The 25782-nt window shown below is 41.8% G+C and overlaps 1 protein-coding gene across 2 annotated transcripts in view; it reads right to left on the bottom strand.

Annotated features, from left to right (window-relative positions):
* PLBD1 (phospholipase B domain containing 1) overlaps positions 1–13665 on the bottom strand; it is a 50317-nt gene extending 36652 nt beyond the window's left edge. Inside the window, exons 1-2 of one of the 2 annotated variants that reach the window (XM_046640777.1) lie at positions 12929–13665; positions 2558–2777 (exon numbers count right to left, since the gene is read on the bottom strand). In XM_046640777.1, the coding sequence (XP_046496733.1) occupies positions 2558–2777; positions 12929–13040 (332 nt within the window). In that variant the 5' untranslated portion in view covers positions 13041–13665. The remainder of the gene's footprint in view (positions 1–2557; positions 2778–12928) is intronic. The other variant, XM_046640769.1, reaches the window with a different exon arrangement.
* Between the last annotated feature and the right edge of the window lie 12117 nt (positions 13666–25782).

Genomic DNA, 25782 nt, shown 5'->3' with positions numbered 1-25782 from the left:
TTCAGTTGCCTTTTTTCAATTTGTTGTCCTCTGCTTGCTCCATTGGAACCTCCACTCCTTGCTCACTGTAAATGTGACTTACTCATTTCAGACTCAAGACCTTTTCTCAGTACTCTGTTCTGTTACCTCCAGCTCAGGATGATTTTCTCCCTCTTCCCAGCAAAACCAAAAGGTTCTCATCTAGCAGATGCCAGACCCACAACTCACTTCTTCCACAAAGCCTTCTGTGACTGCTCTGGCCCACTGGGGTGCCTTCCTCTGGGACTCCTATAGTACTTAGGATTAAAGTATCCTTTTCAAGTAGTTCTCTGCAGCAGAAGTGCTGTCAAGTGTTTCCCAACTCTTCCTTAAGGATCAGTATTGACTAAGGTTACTAGACTGGTCTCTCCCGCACTCCTGAACATTCGCTCACAGGCTGCTGCTACTCGTCTGAGGGGAAGGCAGACTCAGTTGCCAGATGCTAAAAGCCTGGGTCTCAAAAATGTGCAGGAAGTGGTTTGTTTGTTTGTTTTAATCTTATAAGACTGACATATATGTCCAATTTCCTTTGTAAGTACATGGCAAAAAGGCAAAGTAAATAAGAAAAGAGTTACTGAATAGAGGCTGTCTTCTTTAAGAAATAAAATTAAAGTAATTTTCACTCTAATATAGAAGTATAAAAAAGTTATTAATAGAATGGGTTTAATAGAATTAATCTATGGATTTTCTTGGTAAATGGATACAAGTACTCAAGGATAGGTCAATGCTTTATATTAAGAATACAGGTGAAATGGTAAAGCCATTTCCAAGAGTGAGATGTAAAAATGCATGTTTTTCTGTGACGTAAGAATATCAGAAGTGCCACCTTTTTCAGAAGCTTTCTCAATCAAACTCCTTGAGCTTTCCAGTAACCAAGGAAGACATGATTATCCTGACAACATTCTCACAGATTAGAGCTGCTCCTTCTAATCGCACAGTTTCCCTTAATAACCCGTGATGTATATCACCCATGAGTCAATCTATTATATTTATATTCACACCACTTCGGTCTGAATTATTTCTCCAAACTGGCAACTCAATTTAAATAATGCAATCAGAACTCTGTGGATACAGAAATGGATATAGATTTAGAGAGAAAGATAAAAAGTTCAGATTTTTACATGTGCAATACCGTTTTGAACATATTTTTAAAATCTTATTCAGTTTATAAAGTGTTTTTTGTTTTTCCTAAGGAAGACTCGCCCTGAGCTAACATCCATGCTGATCTTCCTCTATTTTTTAGCATCTGGGCCACCAGCATAGTATGGCCACTAACAGAGCAGTGTAGGTCCACGCCTGGGAATCAAACCTGGGCTGCTGAAGTTGAGCACGCTGAACTTAACCACTAGGCCACCAGGGCCGGCCCTATAAAGTTTTATACATCTCAGATTAGTATACTAGTAAGAGGACTTGTGTGGTAAGATAATGAAGGTTTGGTATAAAATTAAAAACAGGAATTTCTAGTTTAAATTAAAAAAGAGAAGTCACAGCCCAATAATGGTCATTCAATATCTGACAGAATCTTGAGGCTGCAGAAACAGATTAAGATCAACAGTGCACTTACTATGACTAAGGTGGTAACAGTGCAATTTAAGGTTTGGTTAACCTGCACTCAACAATCTAGGTCACAGAGAATAAAGAAGAAAGCCAAGTCATCAAGACACTTTTTATCAAAGGAAGGATGAGGCTTGATTCAAGGAATTCCAACTTTCTTTTCCTTAAAGAGCTTTTCTCTAAAAAGGATGTGTCCTGATTGCATTGTGAACTACATTTTTGTTATTTTTCATAAGGGAAGGACACAAGAATCAAGTAACAATAGAATTGGAAAGAATGTTTATATTAGACATTAAAATTTCAATTTAAAAATCTTTGCCCACTTGAAAGTATTGTTTTAAGACTGTTGAAAATAAATGCTCTTACATTTTATTTTTGATTAATCTTCTCTATTTTGTACCTTCATTTGCTTTCTCCCAGATAATCAATAGTAGGATGAAATGGTTTAACTGTCTTTTATTTTTTTATTTTTATTTTTTTTAAAGATTGGCACCAGAGCTAATATCTGTTGCCAATCTTCTTTTTTTTTTCTTCTTCTTCTCCCTAAAGCCGCCTCGTACATAGTTGTACATTCTAGTTGTAAGTCCTTCTGGCTGTGCCATGTGGGACATTACCTCAGCGTGGCCTGACAAGCGGTGCCATGTCCGTGCCCAGGATCCGAACCAGTGAAACCCCGGGCCACCGAAGCAGAGCATGTGAACTTAACCACTCGGCCCTAAGGCTGGCCCCTTAACTGTCTTTTAAAATCGTTTGATGACAAGGAAAGATTTTAAAAGGCAAGTGCCACAACTGGGAGCTTTGTTCCTTCTAGACAGGTAGTGATTATAGGTAGAAATGCAAGTCTGATAACGTTTCTATCCTATGAGAAGGGCTTCAGCTGCTTTGCGCTTCTAACGTACAACGCCAGGAAGACAAGAGCCACTGGTGGACAAAGAAAAGGACAGAGGTTGCCTGGCAGCACTCCACCATGACTTGGGGTACTTACAGGGCAGTGAGGTAACCCTCCAAAAAGCCGGCCACAAACATGGTGATATCATTGCTCAGGGTCTGAGAACCATACCCCGCTCTGATTTCCAGGATGCCCCAGCCTGTGGTTTTCACAGAGTTATTGTAAAAGCCATAGGCATCCCCATTCCTGTCCATTACGTTTTTGACTTGTACTGTCTTTTCCGCAGGCATCCAGTACGCAGTTGCAGAGTAGACCACTGGAAGAAAAGAAAAGGACAGAATGATAGGATGCCATTTAACTGAGTTGCTGATGCATTTCTTTCCTATGTAACCAACAATTCCAACACATTTGCTTTTTTTTCTTTTCTCCCCAAAGCCCCCAAGTACCTAGTTGTATATTCTAGTTGTGAGTGCCTCTGGTTGTGCTATGTGGGTCTCCGCCTCAGTGTAGCCAGATGAGTGGTGCCATGCCTGCACCCAGGATCCAAACCGGTGAGACCCTGGGCCATGGGGCCGTCCCCTACATTTGCTTGTAAACAGTTCCATTCTCTCAGAATTGGGAAATCTGCCACTGTAGTTTGTCCTTCTTATAAGTGAGACTTGATCAAGGAGGATGAGCCCAGGTCAAAGGTAGGGACATAGTTAGAGCATCCTAGAGGTGGGTCTAAGTGCTTCATCCTTAGAGATGGGATTCTGGGCCAGGCTGGAGTTGGAGCTTTCCCCCACCTCTTTTTTCTTTTTGGTGAGGAAGACTGGCCCTGAGCTAACATCTGTAGCCAATTTTCCTCTTTTTACTTAAGGAAGAGTGGCCCTGAGCTAACATCTGTGCCAACCTCCCTCCATTTTGTCTGTGGGATGCCACCACAGCATGGCTTGATGAGTGGTGCATAGGTCCGCACCTGGAATCCAAAGCCGTGAACCTGGGGCTGCTGAAGCTGAGCCTGCAAACCACTATGCCACCAGGCCCACCCCTCGCCCACCTCTTGATTAAACCAAGGATACCATTCACATCCCTGGTCAGCAACATCTTCCATTCCTCTCACCAGCTGGGGCAAAGCATCCATATTCTCTGGCTCCTTATCCCATCTCTCCTGCTTAATTCTTCACACATGTCATTAATTCCTATTTTTCAGAAAAAAATCGAATCTATCACCTGTGACTCCCTCAAGTTCTTGATAATTCTGTGAATTCACCCTCACAAATCCTGTACCCATCTCTCCCTTCTGGTTCACCTCAGTTCCGCTACCCACTTTCCTTATGGAGTTTGCTCCACCTTGTGCCTTCTTGCTCCTGCACCCTACGGCTCTCTCTGCAGTGGCTCCACTTCACTATTTTAACGAAGGCCCACCATTACGGTCATGACTCTACTCTGAATAAACTGACTTTCCCGGTCAGGATCATTCTTTAAGGGTCATAATCAGCATTCGCTTCTAAGTCTGACCAAGTCCTCGCCCCTCACCCAGGCCGCGCGGGCCAAGACGCCATGATGCTCTAGCATTAAGTTTAAACTTTAGTACTCCTTTGAGAGACAACCATTGCATCCAAAAAATGTAATGCTGAGTTAATTTTAAATGTTGACAACTGGTAACCCTACATAAATATTTAATCTGAGCTTTCTAGTATCTTAACCACTAAAAACTCAGCATGTCCCAAACTAAACTCATATTCCCTCCCAGACCTACTCCCCATCTGCTCCCCCTCTCAGTGAATGATACAACATCCATCCTCTGAGCCTCAACCTAGAAGCTGTGTGTCCTTTTGGCCTCCTCCCACCTCTCTGAGGACCTGAATGTAAAGTTTATCTTTAACCCAAGCAGCTGTGCAATAATTTATTAGACAAAAAAATATACTCTATGTCATTTCCTTTCTCCATTTCTTTTTTCCTTTTTTTCTCTCTCCTCCTTCCTTTCACAGATATGTATTGAGTACCTGTTATGAGCCAGGCACTATATCAAGTGCTGAGGAAACAGTCTCTGTCTCGAGTTCATAGGCTAGCAGTAGGGGCAGACATGTCAGTTACAGTGCAATGTGCTAAGACCTAAAGAAGATGTGCATACAAGGTTCATTGAGCTTATAGAGCAAGTCAACCCCTACAAAGGGAGTGTTGCTTCCTGAGTCTTAAATAGCAATTTTGAGATTGTTAGGTGGTTAACGAAATAGAACATCTCAAGCAGAGGAAACAGCATATGCAAAGTCAGAGGGGTTGGACCAGCTCATGGCAGGCTGGAGAGCGGTATGTGATGTTTTCCAGATCACACAGTGCATGGGGTGATGGATGAAGCTGGATAGGTAGGCAGAAACCAGATCATGAAAGCCAAGAATGTAAGCTGAAGAATTTTATTTCTAGGAAATAGAAGCCATTGAAGAATTTTGGTAGTCAAGTAAACAAATCAGTTTTGCACTTTAGATAGGTCACTCTGGCAGAGTATGCAGAATGGATGAAAGGTCAGAGGGAGCTTGAAAAAGTTCTCGTTTATAGTTAAGGCTAGTTGTGATACCTAAAGTATCATAGAAATGTAGAGCTAAAGAGGTGAAGGTTGGTGGGAGAGATACTCAGAAGGTTTTGATTAAACACGAGTTACGCGAGAGAGAGAGGAGACCTCGATGGACTTGGGTTTCAGGCTGACAGATCATGGAGCAAAAAAGCAGAAGATGGAGGATGGGTTGGGAGAGAATATGAGTTTTATTTTGGATACTTTAAATTTCTAGTGCTTATGGAATTATCCAGATGATGTTATCAAGGGTGCTGTTGGGTACACAAGTTAAAGAGGAACCCAGCAGAGGATGAGGAAGAAGGCAGGCAAAGGTGGAGATTCAGGAGAAGGTTGTTCCAGATACATGGGAGGAAAGAGTTTTAAAAATAAGTGATCACCAGGGTCCAGTGCTTTCAGAAGTTCTTGTGACATCAGCACATTAGCATAAGTAATGACATAAAGAAACATAGGTGGGTGCAGAATACTTGTCAACAGACTCCTGGTGACGAATAGTAGTTTAATTGTTAATAAAGCCAATTGGTCACAATTTGACAATTATGGGCAGCATCTGCAGAAACTTCCCTTCTTCTCCTCCCAAATGTAGTAAATATGTTTTCCAAATTGATTTTGGACCACAAATGCCATCGCCTCAGTTCTTCCCCAGCTTTTTTCACACATTCTCTTCTATCCTCACCTCCAGTGAGCTTTGGAAAGAAATGAGAAAGCAAGGCTCACTAAACAAAAGGCAGCCACAAATTGCCCGGCAGGGGGAGGGGTCATAAAGAGGAACTGTAAAAGAAAGCAGGAAGGTGAGCAAGCCTTGTTAGTCTCTTCTCCTTCGCTTCTAACCACATAGCATGATTTTAGCTTTGTCTCCTTCTCCAGAGCCTTGACATTTCTCATCTGGAGCACCTGGCCTTCCCTTCCGTTCACCTTCCATTCCAGAAGCCCCTTTTGCTGTAAACCATGGCTTGCTCTCAATCTATGCACTCAAGCGCTGTGTTTTCACCGTTACTGGTACGACCTAATTTCCTGACCACAAATAACAAACTTCTGCAAATCTGGGCCTTTTGACACTAGTATACCTCCGTGCATGAAAAAAAACTTTTACCCAGTCCTCAAGAGAATTCAGTGATAAAAATTTACTGCTAGCAAGCTGACTAATTCAGCCAGTGCTTTGAGAAGTAAGACAAAATCTGAGTTTCGCGCTCCACCCCTAATCGCTGTATTCCATTCTTCAGTGTTTTCTCCACACATCAACTCTTTCTGGTTTTCCCACTACCATGCTATTTTATGATTTTTCTTAACTCCTTTAATAGTTCAAGCCATTATACTTTTCTATTTTTTAAAGGCATCTCCATGTTGGGAGGTGGATGGTGTGAAAAGTGTAATAGGGAAAAGGTAGAAAATATTACATAATTCTAATCCTAACCTAGCTTTATACAGGCTCCGTGAAGGCAGGGAGCGCTTCTGTTTACCACTGTGTATCCTGGGAGCACTGTACCTGGCACAATAATGATTCTGTGATGAATCTAGTTTAATCATGCGTGTTCTTGAAATAAAGTGAAGTTTATCAGAACATTCACAGAAGTTAGTCTAAAGTAACTCAAGTCATCATGTCTTCAGGCCTAGGTACGGGGCGCAGAGGATGGTTCAGATGCCCAAGGAGCACAAGCCGTATGTTCATATTTTCTCTCGAGTTGTGAAAATGAAAAACAAGATTTAAACATTTTTAACAGCAACATCTCCAAAACCAATGCACTTGATAAATATTTGTTGAATGAGTAGGAATGTTGCTTTATAAAAACAGAGTATTTTTCTTCTATAAATAAAGAAGGAAGAAGCACCATCATTTTTATATCTCTCTCTATGTAAAAACCCAAACACTCAAATTAAATTTCTTTTATTTAATTGTAAGTTCTGACTAAGATTTTCTATGAGTTAACTGTCTTCAGCTGAAAAAAAATTCACAGTCATAAGTGGCCTAAATCACTCTCTCCCATATTCAGAACTGAAGTTTCCTCGCACCTCACTTATGAAAGAATAAGTAGTTTACAACACCAAGCAATATGATGTTTTCCTAATATACTCAGTCAGTTAGATAGAGAAAAAAAGAAACACTGAGAGCAGAGGCAGAATATATGAGAGAAAATATTTAAAAATTAAGATTGCAACTTAATCTGTTCAGACTGGGTTTAGCTAATAGTTCACTGATTCTGATCCTTGAATTGTTTTTCTCTTCCATGTCCGCTGAGCGTGGTCCCTCGGTACTCTCTGTGTACCCTGGCATTACACTTCTCTTCTTTCCAAGGGCCCTCAGTAAATAGATGGCTGGTTTTTAGATTTGCTTTGACTTTTCATCAGAGTCACTAAGAAAATAACTAATTCATGAATAAACAAATTCCAGGCAACAAAATTATAAGTAGGTGATTTGCTCTCATTCCCAACAGAAATCAGAGCCGAGGACCCTTGCTAAAAGGAGGATTATCTGGGGATGTGCTCCCAGGGAACAGGAATTTGGGACTGGGAGAGTGAAACAGCGAAGGAGGGAAAGCTAATTCAGGGGTGCATTCTGAGACGGTCCAATGAAGCGCACAGAATAAGCCTCTGAAGACCCCATCCCAGGGATGGAAGAGGGAGCATTTACCCGCCTGCTCCCATCCTGCCTAGGTCAAAGGTTGCACTATGAAGTGTTAACCTCATAAACCTCACTCCCAGGTTTGCATGTGCTCCAGTGCTAAATGGTTATTTCAGAGAAGCTCTGAGATGGAAAGCAAGGGATGTTTGCAATGTCATTGAGGCGAGGTGCCTCATTTACACCTGCATGAAGCTAGAGTAAAAGGCAGGTGAGAGGATGTGAGGTGGGATGCAGAATGTGCCTGATACAGCAGGTAGGTAGAAAGGGATATAGCTTTTAAAAAATAGCTTCAAGCAACAGAACACTTACGCAGAAAAATGCTAGAGATTTGCTTAGATGTGGAATGATCCCTTTCCTTCATCTCCTCAAAACGAACTCATTCTTCACTGCCAGCTTCAATCAGATTTCCGGCCAAAAGTCCTATCAACAGGGAGCCAATTTTGCTCCCTTGTGATTCGGCACTCTGAGCCCACTCCTCATCTAGATCTTTCTTTAGTTATGTGTATCTGTATGTATTTGGCCCAATAAACTTAATTACAAGCTCCTTGAGAATCAGGGGTGTCACCTCACATTTCATTGTGTCGACTACTTTGGGTCTAACACAATGCTTTATTGATTATGGGGTCACCTAAGTCCCAAACTTTCACCCTAGCTGGGAAGGGCATAATCGGAGACAGATTCATATCAAGTCTACAGCATATTAATTCTTGATTTCTAATTGTGAATTACAATTTTGGTATCTTAGGTTTGCAAATGCTGGTTTGAATAACTCAACATTACCTTATGTTGGAATTGTAACTGTATTTGCAAGGTTAATGGCAAATTTCAGAGCAAGCCTGTCCCTTTCAATCAAGAAACTTTCACAATCTCCCGCTGAAAAATTATAACATGATATTTCTTGTTCGTATAGATACAGAATTTCAAGTTTTAGGCTAAAGTTTCCTCACAATTGCACTACCTCTATTAGTTTCATTTTTTACCACACTGAGCAAATTCCTGTTTTGCAGTAGGACAAAGAAATTTCATAATAACATTATTGATAAAATTTCTAGCCACATCGTAAAGCTAAATTTTCAAAAGATTCTGAAATAGAAGTTGTAGGAGTAACTGGAACCTACTCCATTAAGTAAAAGATGAGGCTTAAATGCACTAAAAAAAAAAAAACCCTTAAAATGTTGAACAGAACAAATCCTTTGACATTTATTCTGTTATCGGTGCTGCCACTTCTTTTGCTATCTCAATAGTTAACGCTTTGTAATTTGGAATCCAACAAAACAAAAGATAACAGGTGACAAAAGTAAAAATAATGCCTAAGGAAGTGTGAAAACAAAAATTTCTGTTCTGCATATCAGAACAAAGTCCCAAGGTCACATGATTCATAGTTTATATATTATGAAAAGTAAACTACCATTAAAAAGTTTTAAAAAATGTTCTACCTCAATTTAAAGACTGCAGGAGGATCCTTTTTAATTTTTTTTTCTTCTGGAGAAAGATTTTGATCTTTGTTCTCGGAGTCACATTTCCAGAAGGACTAGGAAACAAAGTTTAATAATAAAAAGGAATGGGCACTTCTCCCAGAAATTCTGGAACCTATCTTGTATACATTCTTTTACACAAACTGACATAGAGAGAACACAAGAAAATATTTGAGTTTATAGAGAACACTAACTTCCTTTGGGTTTGAAACACCAGGACAAAGGGAATGAGCTGTAGGAAGACTTAGTGAGGCTCAGAAAGACAGAAAAGAGTTGGGAAATTCTAAAGCAGCCACGGTTAATACAACTGCACTTAGGAAAAATAATCGAGGTGATTTCAGACAGTTATAACCCAGGAAAGCGACCTAGGACACTGCTCTCTGTCTTCTGAAACAGCTGCTTAATGTGCTGATGTGCACCCCAAATCCCCGAAATGTTGGGCCAGGATTAAGGGAAAATCCTGCTATTATAACAAGTTACTACTCCACAGCACCTAATTATCATCTGCAGTCCTGGTGGCCTTATCAAAAGATGCTTAGCGGAGAAAAGCAACTCCAGTGGCCAGTAACAATGGCCACTCAATTATAATGGCCCCTATTGTATGCCAGGCACTATCCCTCACATCTACCTTATGAGGATTCACACTTTTATAATACCCATTTTACAGAAGAGGAAATCAAGGCGCAGAGAGGTTAGATAACCGACTGAAGGTCACACAGTCACTAAGTACTGGAGCAGGATTGAAACCCAGGCAGTCTGGCTCCACGGGTTCTGTTTCTGGAATTCCACACCACCTCTCTAATACTATCCTTCCAAGAATGAAGAACTGTGATGGAAAGAGTGAACATATGGAGTACCTTCCACAAGTGAATTTGGAAATCAGAATGCCCTCAGAGTTAAAGGATCAATTGAGATTGGCCTCAACCATAGGTCTGCCAAGTCACCTTAAGGAGACTGAACAACTCCCAGCACACTGAACGCCTCCACAACCACACAAAAGTATTAGCCTGTCTAGGGAGGCAATCTGATATCTCAGGTGGGCCCTGGCGAGCCATGAAAATGGGGAAAAGGAGTCAGCGCCAGCTGGTCCCAGCGAGCATTGTCCAATGGAGGGGCACCATGGGCTGACTGAAGTGTCCATCCCAGGCGGAGGCAGTGAAGCAGGCCTCCAGCCTGAGAATCCCTGATACAATTTACCCCGTGTAGTTTGATAACAGCGAGAACGTGCCCAGAGCAGGCAATATAAGTGTCCGGTCTGCTAAAAATTAACAACTGGTATTTTGGTAAATAGACTTGTGTGTTTATCAGGGTGAATCAACTTCCTTGTATCTGATCAACTCCGGAGCGCTGCAAAGAATGAATTTCTGGAGTCTAGCCCTGCAAGGCCAAGGGCCAGATTTGGAACCAGTTTTACCAAGTCACATGCCACCCTAGAGTCTCCTGGCAACCAACCCATCTCCTTCTCCAGAGGCAACCTGACTTCGCTATATACACCATTAGAAAAATTGCACAAGACATCCTAAAAACATGTGGGGCTTTTCAGTCTGGAAAGATACAGGCAACTCTATCATACGCCAGAAGTCTACAAGAGTCCGAGAGAGACGGCTAGCATGAATGTGCAATCATTTGCTGATTTCTGGAATAAGGAAAGTATAAAGTAAACTTTAAAAGTTAAAAAAGTTGTTTTTGGATAAATAGCTGCGTATTAGTGGATATAAAATTTATTCCAGGGGGATGAAAATGTAATCCTTTAGGTGTTTACTGGGTACTCACTAAATTTAGAGGACTGAGCTGGGTACTTCCGAGAAAACATGAAAACCAAGAGGTAGCAAAGACCCCGTTCTCTGCCTGCAGGTTGCTGGCAGCCTAGTAGAAGGGTAACACCAAGAGCCAGAGCTGCCCTGGAAAACAGGTTCATACGGGCGGAACAAAGGAAACAGAGACCCGTCTTTCGAAACAGTCAGCGAGAACATCACCAGCTGTGCTTCCACGCCACGCTGTCAGGATCACCTGCAGCACCAGTACCCTCACTCTCTGCCTTGACTCCCGACCCAGCTAGCACCAGGTCAGCTAATCCTCTGGGGAACTCAGCTTAAGAAACAGTTTCTTTCCAGGTGGTATGTTCTTGAATAAACAGTGTCCCATTTTCAGAAAAACAATGTCTCCATCTCATTCCTCAGGCTGTCCCCTCCACCTACAGAAACATTTAAAATAATCCCAATAATCCAAAAGAAGAACAGAATAGGGAGATAGTTTCAGCCAGCATTCCAGACACAAGAGCCATTTCCACATCTGGGGCGTTCTCTAGCCTGTCCCAGGTGTGTCTGCACGAGCAGTCTCCCAGGGCCAAAAGGTGGCACCAACACCACCTCCATGGTCCAGGGAAGGAACAGAATGTGCAGAGAAATCGAGTCAGGAGCCTGGGAGAGCACCATTTCTGATTCCAGAAGTGCAGGCAGCTTAAAAGACTGGAAAGATTTAAGAATACGTGGGCGACTTTCAAAGCCAAGACCTTGACAAATCTGGTAACTGCACATACTTGTGCAAGTGGTGTAATAAGAATCATTACACCCCTTCCGGAAGGGGCGTGTTCTCCTGAACTCCCCACACCTCCCAACTTCTTGCACAAGGTCAGCACAGAAAAGTAATTACAAAAACATAATTAATCCTCCTCTCTTAATATTACTTTTGAAGTCTTTCAAGTTTCTTTAGTTAATCTTGGTCTTCCTTATGGGGAGTAAAAGTGACAAATCCAAGGCTTTTGTTTGTTTTTTTTTTTAGGCAAAGGGTAGAGACTAGTGTCAATACCTGTAGCGATAAAATCTACTAAGGGGAGAGTTCATACTTAAGTAAATGCCCTTTGGCATTTCAGGTCTGCCTTCGCTTGCTGTGTATCTTCTCGCAAATTACTGTCGGCCCTCCCTATCCACGGTTCCGCATCTGCGAATTCAACTAACCTCGGACGGAAAGGCCTACGATGGTTGTGTCTGTACTGACGATGTACAGACTTCTTTTTCTTGTCATTATTCCCTAAACAATACGGTACAACAACTGTTTACATAGCATTTACATTATATTAGGTATTATAAATAATCTGGAGATATTAGATATTATAAATAATCTGGAGATGATTTAAATGAGAGGATGTGGGTAGGTTATATGCAAATACTACGCCATTTTATATAAGGGACTTGAGCGTCTGCGGCTTTTGGTATCCGCAGGGGTTCTGGAACTAATCCCCCCACCCCACCCCGAAGGATGACTGTACTGAGTTTCTCTCAGTCTCAAATTTTCTCATCTGTAGAATGGGGATAATAATCCTATTTAGGATTATAGTGAATATTATATCGAAAAAACCGTAAATCCCTTTAGCATACTGTCTGGCACATATGAAGCTGGCAATACCAGGTTGCACTTCTTAGCCTTTTAAACCAAAGTCATTGTCAATCAACAAGAAAAAAACTCCGGCAGCCTGGAATCATAGCCCGCTATGATGTGAATAAATATATTTAGATGCCCTTTGGCTGGCGCTTTCAGGACCAGCAGAGGCTCAGCAAGCCAAGAATGGCTCAGGAGCGAACGGATCTGCCTGTCCAGAATTCTGGCCCACACTTTTTAAGTTGGCAGAAGCACGCCCCGTGGCCTTCCCGGGGGCCAGCCCCGAGTACAGCAGGGCTGGAGCCAGGCGGGCCAGGCCCCCCGCGGAAGCGCGCTCCTTGGCGTGCACCCAGGACGCAGACATGCGCTGGAAGTCAACCTGGCCGGCCGCGGGCTGGGGCGGCGGGCGCAGCGGGCTCTCCCCCGGGGCGCGCACTGCTCACCTGCCTGGCTCGGCGACACCGCGGCGACCAAGAGCAGCAGCAGCAGCGGGGGGAGCGGCGGGGCGGGCGGCGCGGGCAGCCCGAGGCGCCCGTCCGGGCGGTGGCGGGCCATCGCTGCGGCCGGCGGTGGCGGCTGTTGGCGGAGGGGCTCTCGGGCTGGCAGCCGGCGCCGCGACTCGGAGGTTGGGCGTCCTAACTTTCCTTTTTCATTCGCCCTGCCTGTCCGGGGCTTTTAGAGAGGAGGAAGCTTCACGTGGCCTTGGGAACAACCTTTGCCCTGCTGGTCCCCCAGCGTGGGAAGGGCGGGTCCTGTCTGACCCTCTGGCTGCCAGTAGGTCGTGCTAGGAAAGTTCCCCAGGGGCACGTCGAGGATCGTGCCACTTTCTCCGCGCTCGTCGGGCAGTTTTGCGGCTCACGGCTGGAACAGATCAGTTCACATCAACGCCACTAGCCTTTGGCTCCAGGGCCGGCCGGCCAGTCCTCTGTCGCAGCGGGGATGAGGCACCCTGAGCAGTGGTGAAATGCATGCCCCCGCCTACACGCAGCTCTGATTCTTCTGGAGAGATCTTCACAGGTCCCTTACCTCTCAGGGATCAGAGCCCCTCCATCCCAGGCTGTTCAACTTCCATCCGTTTGCTGCAGCTCAAGAATCTGGATCGTTTGCTTTTCTCTTCGTTCGCTCGAGCCACCACTGGAGAGAGATTCAGAGGGGGCTGAAAACTGGTATACCCCTGAGCCCCTGTGAAGTCCCCATTTCTGTGCAGGGTCAGTTGAAAGTGACATTGTGATGTAGGCAAAACTGTGCCTTGGGTGACATTGTGAAGTTGGCAGAGGGTGCCCTAGGTGACATTGTGAAGTAGGCAAAAGACATTTTATTCATTCAATAAGTTTTCCTTGAGCCCATCTTGTGTGCCAGGTACCAGTGATATGTAGACAATTAAGAGCATGCCTACCACAGGCAAGAAGGGGCAAAGCCCTATGAATAAATGGGTACTCGGAAGTTGCCATTGGTGCTGTAATAGAGCTACGCTTAAGGTACAGTGAGGGAACCTGGGGTGGGACAAGCCACCACACAGCTGGGGGCCTAGGCACCTTACTCTTCTCCTTGGTCTTTCTTGCAAGCCTAACTGAGCTGTTAAGGGGAGACGGGAGGGGAGGACAAGAGGTACCTCTCCTAGAGGGGAAAATACATATGTAATTGTTAGAAAAGACACAGAACAGTGACATCAGATCTCTGTGCAAACTGTTAAACACAAGTCCTAAGTCATAATTTCATTTGGTGACAGCACCTATCACAGTACTTGGATGACAATATCATTTAATGAATTGAAGGAATTGAGGACTTCGTAAAAAATGCAAATTTTTCTTAGATCCAGAAAATGAAAATGAAGGCAAATTCTGAAGATTTTGGTTGTGCCATGTTGAAGACAAGTACATTAGGACATTCAAGGCAGCTGTCCCTTGGGAGTATTTTAGTCATGCTACCTCGACAACCCTCCTCCCTATCACTAACCCTTCCAATCCAAGGAGCCACGTGTTGGGATGTGATCATGTGTATGAGAATGTCTGATGTGAACTAAAAGGCATTCATTCGCCTGTTACTTAGTCATCCAATATTTGCTGACTACCATGTTCCAGGCATAGAGCAGTAAACAAGATGGACAGGGTCCTGCCCTCACAGAGCTTGCATTCTACTGGGGGAAGCAAATTATATATATAAACAAACTAATTGGATTAGGGGTTCTCAGCCTCAGCATTGTGACATTTTGGACCATACAGTTCTTTGTTCTGGGGGAGTTGTCCTGTGTATCCCCTGGTCTTTACCCACTGGATGCCAGTATCACTCTCCCCCCCGCTCCGCCCCCAAGTTGTGACTATCAAAAACGTCTTCAGACATTGCCAAATATGTCCCTAGGGGACAAAATTGCTGTCAGTTGAAAATCACTGAATTAGATGATGATGAATCTTGCCTTCCATATCTGGGAAGGAAATGAGCAACAAAACTCCTACCAACGCTGAGGGGAGGATGACCAAAGATGTTTACTGTGAAATGTTTTTATCACTTCTGTAGTAGACATGTGTGGTTTGGGGCTACTTACCATCCATTTCTCTATTCCTGGTAGCAGTTTTTCCTGAATCTGGACTCCACTGGTTTAGAAGTTTCAGTGAACAAGGGAGGAGGTTTGTTTGCACCAAGAGACACAATAATAGTTGCATTGACTAGGAATTATTGCTCCCTGGTCTTTATTGGGCTCCCCTGAAAAAAATGGGTAAGAATAGGATTACAGTTTTGGTTAAAGTGATGGAGGCTGACCCTCAAATGGAAATTGCACTGCTGCACAGCAGGAGACAGGAGCAGAAGGGCTCAGGGGAGTCCCTTGTATCACCACATCCTACTGAAATGGCTAACGAAAGTGCTGTCACCTCACCTGGGCAGCACCACGGGGGACTCAGGCTCCTCACCCAATGGGCAAAGAACCCCAACTACCTGAGATGCTGGCCCAAACCCAGGGGAAACATGGAAAGAAGGTAGAGAAAAGAAGTCATGGGGGCCGGCCCGGTGGCGCAGGTTCGGATGTTCTGCTTAAGTTCACATGTTCTGCTTCTTGGCGGCCCGGGGTTCGCTGGCTCGGATCCCGGGTGCGGACATGGTACCCCTTGGCAAAAACCATGCTGTGGTAGGCATCCCACATATAAAGTAGAGGAAGATGGGCATAGATGTTAGCTCAGGGCCTGTCTTCCTCAGCAAAAAGAGGAGGATTGGCGGTAGTTAGCTCAGTGTTAATCTTCCTCAAAAAAAAAAAAAAGAAAAAGAAAAAGAAGTCATGAATATCTATAGTCAGGTGACCAGTTGTAGAAACAGAGATAGCAGCCTCTATCTATATTTCTTTCCTGGCTGTAACATATATACAGTGGATTCAAAATTTTACAGTTCCAGAATGAAATATACATAATGGAAATTTGTTTCTTTTCCAAAAGGTATAATTAACTTAGCACTCAAGCACTCATTTACTGACAGTAGAAATTTTAGAATGCCAAATTTAAGGTTACTCAGTCTTATTTGGGCTAAATCCTTAGCATCCTTTGACTCCTCCATATCCTTCCCCTCTTTCCTTCAAGTTGATCTTAGTTTCAGGGGCCTTATGTATTGACCTGACATTGGATAAGGGACATCTACTCTGTGTGTCATCCTCTTGGCTTGGGGGCCTCCACTAAGATGTAGTTTCTCTCTTCTGGTCCTCATTGTGGTGTGCAGGAATGCACTGCTGGCATCTGTGGCTCTTGGCCTCAGGTCTAGATTCCTACATACTCTGTGTGTTAGTTAGGGTAATGCTAACTACTATGACAAATAGACTCCACAAGTACAATGAGGTAATGCCACAAAAATTTGTTTTTGGCACATAAACCAATCCAATGTGGGAGTTCTTCCCTGGTAGGTGTCTTTTCTTCCTGTAGAAACTTGGGAACCAGCCTCCTTTAATTCCGTGGTTCCACCATTCTCTAAGGCAGAGGTTCCAAACTTCTTTGGTTCATAGTACTCTTAGATTCTCAGTAATATGTTTTTGGGGCTGCAGACCAAAAGAAACATCTAACGGTTCCTTTTATTAAGTAGTTAGGGCCAAACAATTTAATAGTAGTAATTTGCTCAGCGTCCTGGGATGGTACAGTTTTCCTCAAAATTTTATAATATCCCAACTACCCCCTTTGGTTCATCATGGTATGCTCTGCTGATATTACTATTTCCTGTGATTATTTAATATATCCCAGGTACTCCTTGTGGATTCACTGTGGTCGTCAAACTGTATGCAGGAATCATGACTCTAGGGCCTTGGGGTATTTTCTTCCGGCCAGAAGAAGGGGAAAGAGGATGGGGAAAGCACTCCTGCTTTTTAATCACTTCTGCTTACGTTCCATTGGCAGTAAGTAGACATATTGCCATACCTGTATGCTAAAGAGGCTGGGGAATGCCGCCTCCAGCTGGGATGTCACCTCTTAATATGGAAACAAGAATATACATTTTTGGTAGGTATCCAGACCTTTGTGATCCTCTTGGCAACCTCTCCATCCAGACTTGAATTCTATAGTGTCCTTTGGCTCTTTCTCAGCCCCCTCTGAGCCCTGGGGAGTGGCAGCAGGAACTCAAAGATACCCTCATCTAGTGTGCAACAGTCAGTGAGCATGCTCTTGGGTTCGTCTCCCCAAACACATCCCCTCAGCCACTGCTACTCTACAACTCAGGTGGTGTGTGGAACACTTAACTCTTTTTTGAGGCTTCCAAGTGCATGGGCGACATTCTGGAAAGTTTAAACATAATCTTTTCTGCTGGTAATTCTAGACCTATCTTGAGTTTCTATTACCAAATATTTCCACACCCGGCCTTACCCGTCAAGTAGGTGACCCATCCCCTAGAGGAAGGGTGGGGCTGGTCCTTGCATCAACCCATATGCAATTCTCTTATCAGCTCTTCAAACTTCTTACTTCTTAGGGGTAGGAACTAATTCAACATTATTATACATCCTTAATCCAATTTATTGTTCTTGCATATACTTTATGTCCTTTTATTTCAATCTGAGTCTTGCAATTTTCCAAGTCAAGCTTTGAATGTTTCAAAATCCTTTTGTCTCTCAGATTCATAGATCTTACCTTTCAATAGCTTTGAAAACTATGGGCTCTGTCTACTCAAGACTACAAAAAGCCACAAATTTTACTCTCTGGTCTTTCAATATTTTTGTTTTCTCCTCCCTTGGGCCATAAGCCTCAGCCTCTTGGGATAAATCTAGTGGTGGAAGATTTGCTGGGTTAAAAAAGAATTTCTCAGAAGAAAAATGTGTAGGGTAATAATTTAGACTACTATCCAACTTGTCTTCCATATGTTTACTTCTGTGCTCATTTTCCCTTTTCTTTTCTATTCTTTTCCTCCATCACTGTGTGTTGGTTGTCTTGGTAGTTAAACTTACTGTCTGGTCTATAAGTATTAGAATATTGAGTTCAAATTGCTGCAGAACCAAAGAAAGGAAGAACGTTCCTCAGAAATCCCGGGCTTGGGCTGGATGTCTGTGGAGCTTGTCTCGGTCGCTTATAACATCGTTCTGAACTGTCTGCCTATCCTCTCTTCAATTCACTTGCCCACCCTTTATATAAGCTGCCATTCATGATAATTTCCAGACTGCAGGTGTCTTGTAAATTGGGTACACAAAAGAGGGGCTGCCTTTGGTCAATGATTGTAAGGCCACTAGCATGTCTTGGCTTTAAAACCATGGTATAAGGGTAAGATATGACTCAGGAATGGGTTGACTACAGCAGGAGAGGCAGAGGTTAAGAGAGAAGTTTCTGTACAAGTTAAATACTGATTAGGTGGTTTAGTTTTTGTTTTTGTTTTTGTTTTTGAGGAAGATTAGCCCTGAGCTAACATCTGCTGCCCATCCTCCTCTTTTTGCTGAGGAAGATTGGCCCTGAGCTAACATCCATGCCCATCTTCCTCTGCTTTATATGTGGGATGTCTGCCACAGCATGGCTTGACAAGCAGTGCATTGGTCTGCACCCGGGATCTGAACTGGCAAACCCCAGGCTGCTGAAGCAGAACATGTGAACTTAACTTCTGAGCCACTGGGCTGGCCCTGGTTTAGTATTTTTTTTTTCTACAAACAACAAACAGTAACTTTTTATTCTACTGGTAGGCATCTTTGTCCCCATCTTTATCTTCAAAGAGGCTGGAAGACACTCCCGAATACTTTTAGGACCAAAAACATTTTCTGCATTGTTTAAGGGATGTAATTTTTTGCCTGACAGTTCTTTTTTTCATAATTTCTCTGAACCTCTTTTTCTACTTCTTTCCTAAATTGAGTGGCTACATCCTGGAGTAGCTGCCACTGACTTCCTCTATTTACTTTTCTTCTCCCACTCTTAATATCCTAGTACCTTCTCTTCATTCTGCAGATAGAAGTACAAATGCCAAAAAAAAAAAAAAACCAATTAGAAAAACACAACCCTTTCTTAGTGGTGTTTAACCTTGGCTGTAGATGCAAAATATTTCTGTATTCAAGGTCCCCACTCTGCTTCCAGGTTATAAGGAAAGATTTAAGCCTGAATGATATACAATAATGAATACGTGAAAAGTACTCAATAAATATTTGATGAATCTGGCTGCTACTGATATTCTTAAATGGAGACAATAAGAGGACAAATCTTAGGCAGTTAATTCTTGGAAAGTGGCTAGAAATTAACATTTAAATATGTCCCCAGGGTCAAAACTCCAGAAAATGTTACTAGAAAATATCTTATTTCAGTCTATTTGAGTAAACTACGTGAGCATCTCTTGGCTACAGGGAATTGAGTTATAAACCACGCATATCAATCTTCCAGACAACTGTGTCTGAGAAGGGAGTTCTGAGGGAGTGATGCCAAGGGAAATTTGAATACTCTCTCTGTTGAGAAACACACAATGTCTGTGAGCTCTTTCAAGTTAAAGATGAGTGATCAGAAATAAGAGCCAGCACAACACGAAGTCTTTGAAAAATATTTTGGAATAAGGAAAAGGGAACATCATCCTAAAATCTCAGGTTTCTAAAAACTACCAAATTTAGGAACCAAAAGAAAATTTTAGAAAATGTTTTAGCATCTCATATCATAGGATATGAAGAAAATATAGCTTCTATTTACTAAGAGAAGAAAGTTTATAAAGAAAAACAGGTTGAGAAGAAAATGAATGAGATGAAAAGGGAGATGGATAGAATAACAAAGCATTGATAAAAAACAAAAAATTTCTGGGGCCAACCAGTGGTGCAGTGGTTAATTCGCATGCTCCATTCGGCAGCCAGGGGTTCTCCAGTTCGGATCTTGGGCACAGACATGACACCACTTACCAAGCCATGCTGTGACAGGCATCATACATATAAAGTAGAGGAAGATGGGCACAGATGTTAGCTTAGGGTCAGTCTTCCTCAGCAAAAAGAGGAGGATTGGCGGTGGATGTTAGCCCAGGGCAAATCTTCCAAAAAAAAAAAAAAAACACAGAAAAATTTCATAGTAGAATTGACATTTTCATTACTATTAGCCATTCCAGGCTAATAGTAAAGAGCAGAATTTGGCACTGTTGAAAATGAAGTCAGTAATTTGAAGGACAAATTGATGAGACCCTCCCAAAAATAGAAGGAAAAGATAAAAATGAAAAGGAAGGTAAAGGTGAGAGGCACAAAAGACTTTAGAATTCAGCCTAAGAATATAGCCCCCTCTTAGAAGGGCCCCATGCTTGGTTTAATGCGCTGTTGTCACTGTCTTGAAATTCTTACTAATTTCTGAACAAAGGATTCTGCATTTTCATTTTGCACTGGGCCTCACAAATTATGGAGTCATTCCTGAATCTGGTAAATCTGATGCTGGCCCTGATATGAGTTCCCCCATATTAAATCCAGCAAATATGGGGTTAAAACCAAAGTACTCTTTCCCTGCTTACTCCCTGGCTTCCTGGCTCCAGAATCCACTACCTGCCATGGAGACAGACGGCCAAGGACAGCCACCTGCATTCCTTATCATCTCCCCCTCCCTGCAAACAGCCTCTCAAGGCTGAATACAGGCTGGTAGGAAAGCTCTGACCAGCAAGGCCACTGACTCCCCCCTTCCCCCACAAATAGTCACATTCCTCACAAACATTTAAAACCTCTCGCCTCCCATCTTTCGGGGAGACGAGATGAAACAAGACAAATTTGAGAGATCCCTCTCATCTCCTGGCTGATATCAAATAAGTAAAACCCTTTCTTTGCCATAAGCCTAGCGTTCTAGTTTTTATTTTGCCCCTCTTGTGTGGCGAGTAGGGAACCTATGTTTGTAGGAATTAACAAATCCAGATCATGGGACATTCTGTAAGACTACTGGACTATATTATTTTTTTAAATGTCAGTTTCCTAGTAGACGTCCCCTCCTCCCAAAAAACCCATCCACCTCCCAGAAAAAAAATGAAGGAAGTACTCTGCTAGTTAAAGTCAACTGAAGAGACATGACAGCTAAAAACAATGTGTGATCTGTAATCGGATCCTGTAATTGGATCCTGAATGGGGTATGTGTGTGTAGGGGTTTATCTACAAAAGGTATTTTGGGGGAGAATATTTCGAGAAATTTAAGTAAATAAGTACTGTATACGATGGTATTGTATATTTTTAAAATTTGTTGGTTGTGAAAATAGTATTGTGAATATTGTCAACCTTCAAAAACAGAAAACAGTTTAAGATGCAAAATGTTTATTTAAGATTAAAGAATTGCAATTTGGGAGCACAGATTCAGGTAGAAACTCAAATAGTGTCCCACTAGGAAGTGAAAGTCAGGGGCTTTTCAAGGCAAAGAAAGGAAGTTTGTATTACAAAGAATTTTAATTGGAGTTGGAGGCAGAGAGATAATCTTGGCTAAACATTGATTGATTATTGATTCCATCTTCAGAAAATCCGCAATCCTGTCTTTGTGATCAGGATGTCCATTCTCCTGCTGACTTCGCAAACAATTGCCTGTAAAACAATTGCTGTTTGGGCCCAGTCCAATGGTTTGGCCCAGTCCAAGATTTAAGACAGGAAGGCAATTTCTCTGGAAAGGCAGCTTCGACTCCATTTTAAAATGGCTCCACTATAGTCAACGCTGACAATATTCAGAAGGATGTCCCAGTTTTTAGGGGACATACATGCTGTGGTGAAGCGTTATGGTATCTGCAACTTACTTTCAAATGGTCTGGTAAAAATAAATGTATATATGGACAGAAGTAAAATAAATGTGGCAAAAAACCCCACAATCCCTTCAGCAAACCTTTTGTTTAAAAAAAAAAAAAGAGCTTGGTTTTAATGAGTATTTGTTCATTGGCTTCCTAGCTGGCTTTTTACATTTCCAGAATCTCACTTTCCAAGCTGCCACCAATACCTAAGCTCTGGCCACCTCTCCCCTCCCCTCTCTCAGCAGCCAGCACATTCTTTTTCTTAGGCACAAATTCTCCCAAGCTTAAATCTGTCAGTCCATTGGCCCTGGGGGCTAAACCTTCATCTTCCAAGATTATTAAAGCCTTCTCTCAACAATGTGGGTCTCTCCCTTGGGGTAATAGCATACCAGCTATTAAGAAAATAGTAGGTACGGAATTAATACGTAAACAAAACAGCTACAAAACAAACAAACCCCCCAAACTGTGAACATTTCAATGGAAGGAAAATGGAAAATATTACCTGCAAAGTATTAAAAATCAGTTGGATTTTGACAATGGAGAATCATCTACAGACTTTTTGAGGGAGAAGGTTGTGACCATGAAATTTTGCACAGAGTTAATTTTAGTTCATGTGTCAGGGTAACATATTTTCAAGGACTCAAAAAATAGAATCGTTTTTGAAAGAATTACTTTGATATCCTTCAACTGACTGAGTGACAAGTCAAAATTTAGGCCCGAAGAGTGGAGAAGTCATAATGTAAAAACTTAGAGGGGAATCTTTCACTCAGTTTAGTAGATTCAGGACCCCAAATTCAGGAATCAAGCTGCTTCTGTATCCTCAGGTGGATTCTGCAACCTGGGGGACATCTTGCCCCTCAGTGTTTCCATTAGCAGGACTGTTGTTTCTTTCTGCTTCTTCTTCTTCCTCACCAGTGACACAAGAGGTATTTCTCAAGCTGTGTTCTTCACAGCACAGTGCAGATTGATTCTTTGCTGTGGTTGATGACCATTTAATGCACTTGCAGGTTCATCACTTGCTACCAAGCAACTCGGCTGCAACACTATGTCAACAAGAATTACACAACAGAAGCCAAGTTGCACAAAATAATGGCCATTTTGATTGCCAAATAAATTGAGCAATCATTTTCTACATCCTGACAACTCCTCTTGAACAACGAGTTATGTTTTTAAAAATTGGCTATGAACAACAAATGACTCAGGGGCAATCTATTAACAGTAATGAAGCCCATCCTCTCATTGTTCATCTTCTGGGGAATGATCTTATTGACTGCACTTAGGTAGTGTGGGATCTTTGGCCAAGCTAAACTGGGATTCTTGTTTGGAGATGTCTGATGAATACATGAGTCCACATGTATCCATCTGCCTGTGTTGGTTTGTACCGAGGCAGGACACTCAAGAAGTAAGTTTGTTTGTGGGCACTTGGGGGAAAAGCAGAGTGGGGAGAAAGAAGAAGGGTTGGGGAGAAAAGATGATGTCTCTTCCATAACTTGCCTGCCTTGTTAACTTGGTTTGAGCTCTTGAAAGAGAAAGGGGCTTCAGGCAGTGGCAGAAGAAGCAGATTTCAGGAAGGCGTTGGTGAGACCTGAGGCCATTACAGCATTGTTCTGATGCCAGAGAACAGTATGGGCCATGGATTGTGGAAGAGAAGCATACTTTTCACATCAGCTTGGCTTTCACTCAGTAAAAACTGCAGGGAGGGCCAAATTGCATTGATAACATTAAGATAAAATGCATGTATGTGGTAAAATCCCTGCATAACTCAGCAAAAACACGCACCCCAACATAATGCTATGAGCAGAGTCCAAAAATTAGTTTAGTAGAAGAGACATGCTTTTGCAAGGTTAATGAAAAGAAAATGTGGCTGTGGGGAAGATGGGAATCAATTGCCTATTGTATCATAACTGAATTTGTTTTACTGTGTATATTACATATATGTTGGTATATGCACAAATGGATAGAGTTTTTTTTTTTTTTTTTTGGTGGGGAAGATTGGTTCTGAGCTAACATCTGTTGCCAATCCTCTTTTTGCTTGAGGAAGGTTTTTACTGAGCTAACATCTGTGCCAATCTTCCTCTATTTTGTATGTGGGACGCTGCCACAGCATGGCTTGACAAGCGGTACATAGGTCCGTACCTGGGATCTGAACCAGCAAACCCCGGGCCGCTGAAGCGAAGCATGCAAATTTAACTGCTGCACCACCGGGCCGACCCCATCTTTTCATTCTTTTTCACAGTGCTTTTAAAAAAGCACAAAGTCTTAATTTTGATGAAGTCCAATGTTTTCATCTAGAAGTTTTACACATTTAGGTTTTACTTTTAGGTCTATGATTCATTTTGAATTAATTTTTGTACATATGCAAGATATTGGTGAACATTGTTCCTTCCTTCCTCCCCACCTCCTTTCCCCCCTCCTTGTCCTCCTCTCTCATTTGTCCATGTTTTTTCTTTCCAACCCCTTCAGTGAGCTTATGCCATTTATTTGTAATACATTTAAATTCGCTTGTTACTATTGTTCTTCGAGTTTTAGTCTGTCTTCCCTCCTCAGTCCTGGTTGATTTAAATTATACATATTTTCAGAGTAGGTGAAACATTAACATGGTTTTAAATTTCAGAACACAGAAAGTTATACTCGGAGAAGTGTCACACCTCCCCTCCCATTCATTCTACCTTGCTCCAATTCCCACGTTCTTTACACCCCATTCCCATCCACCCACTCTAGATAACTCATCTTATTAGGTTTTGGTTTATCCTTCCTGTTTCTTTTTCACAAATAAGCTGATATACGGATATTTTATTTTTCCTTCTTTTTTACTCAAAGTTATTGTACTAAATACTCTCTCACATTTTGCTTTTTTCACTTAAAAATATATCTACAGCAGTTCCTAGAGACTATTATTTCTTACAGAATTTTCTGGATTACCACAGTTTATTGAACAGCTTCCAGTGTATGGATATTTAATTTGTTTCCAATATTTTTCAATTACAAATAATGCTGCAATGTGCATATGTATTTTCGTATTGTTGTCTTCAGAGTAAATTCCTAGAAGTCGAAATGCTGGGTCAAAAGGTAAGTACATGTGTCATTTTGTTATACTAACTTGTTTGCCAAGTTCTTCTCCAAAAGGATGCACCAGTTTGTATTTCCGCCACCAAAGAAGAGAGTGCCTGCTTCCACAAAGCCTGCCGACGGCATGTGTGCCAATCTGATAGGTGAAAATTGGTATCTCAGTATTGCTTTAACTCACATATCTCTATGAATGAGTTTGAACATCTTTTTACTTATTTAAGAGCCATTTTTGTATCTTTTTGTGAATTTTCTGTTCATGTCTTTTTTCTCATTTTTCTATCAGGTTTTCCATAATATGTTCCTCAAATTTTGAGAGTTCTTTGTATATTCAGGATATTAGGTCTTTATCTATGATACATGTTACAAATATTTTTTCCCAGTTTGCACCTGTTTTTTGGCTTTGTTTAATGGTGACCTTTTTTGCTGTGCAAAATTTTGTAATTTTGCACAGTCACATCTATAAATCTTAAATTTTATTGGCTTTGGATTTTGACAGTTTAATAATTCTGATAATTTCAAAGCTTTTCCCTATAATGCTAAAGAAGAGTTTACTCATATTTTATTCTGATACTTGTGTGGCTTCCTGTTTTACTTTTATTTTCCTGATTCATTTGAAGTTTACTCTTATGTACAGCATTAGTCATGGATATGATTTTAATATTTTCCAATGGCTAAGGAGTTGTCTCAGCATCATTTATTACAAAAGTCCATCTATGTCCCAAATGATTTGAGACATCATCTTTATCATACATTAATTTTCATAAGTGCTTGGGTTGATTCTATTCCATTGGTCTATCTATTCGTGTTCCAGTGACCACACTTTTAATTACAGAGGCTTTATAATATATTTTAATGTTTAATTGAGCTAGTCCCCTTTGTTTTTGTTTCTCTTCAGGTTTTCTTATCTATTCTTACATGTTTATTTTTTCATATGAACTTTAGTAAAAACTTATCTAACTCCATAAAACTTTTGTTGGTATTTTATTGAGATTGTGTTAATTTTATAAGTTCCTTTAGGGAGAATTAATATCCTTGTGATATCGAGTCATCTTATCCGAGACCATGGTTTCCATGAATGCTTTTACTATCTCAG

Source organism: Equus quagga, chromosome 1, assembly GCF_021613505.1.
Source record: "Equus quagga isolate Etosha38 chromosome 1, UCLA_HA_Equagga_1.0, whole genome shotgun sequence".
Classification (NCBI taxonomy): Eukaryota; Metazoa; Chordata; class Mammalia; order Perissodactyla; family Equidae; genus Equus; species Equus quagga.
Note: the sequence above shows the minus strand (reverse complement) of the source record. Positions and strands in the feature narration are given on the sequence as shown.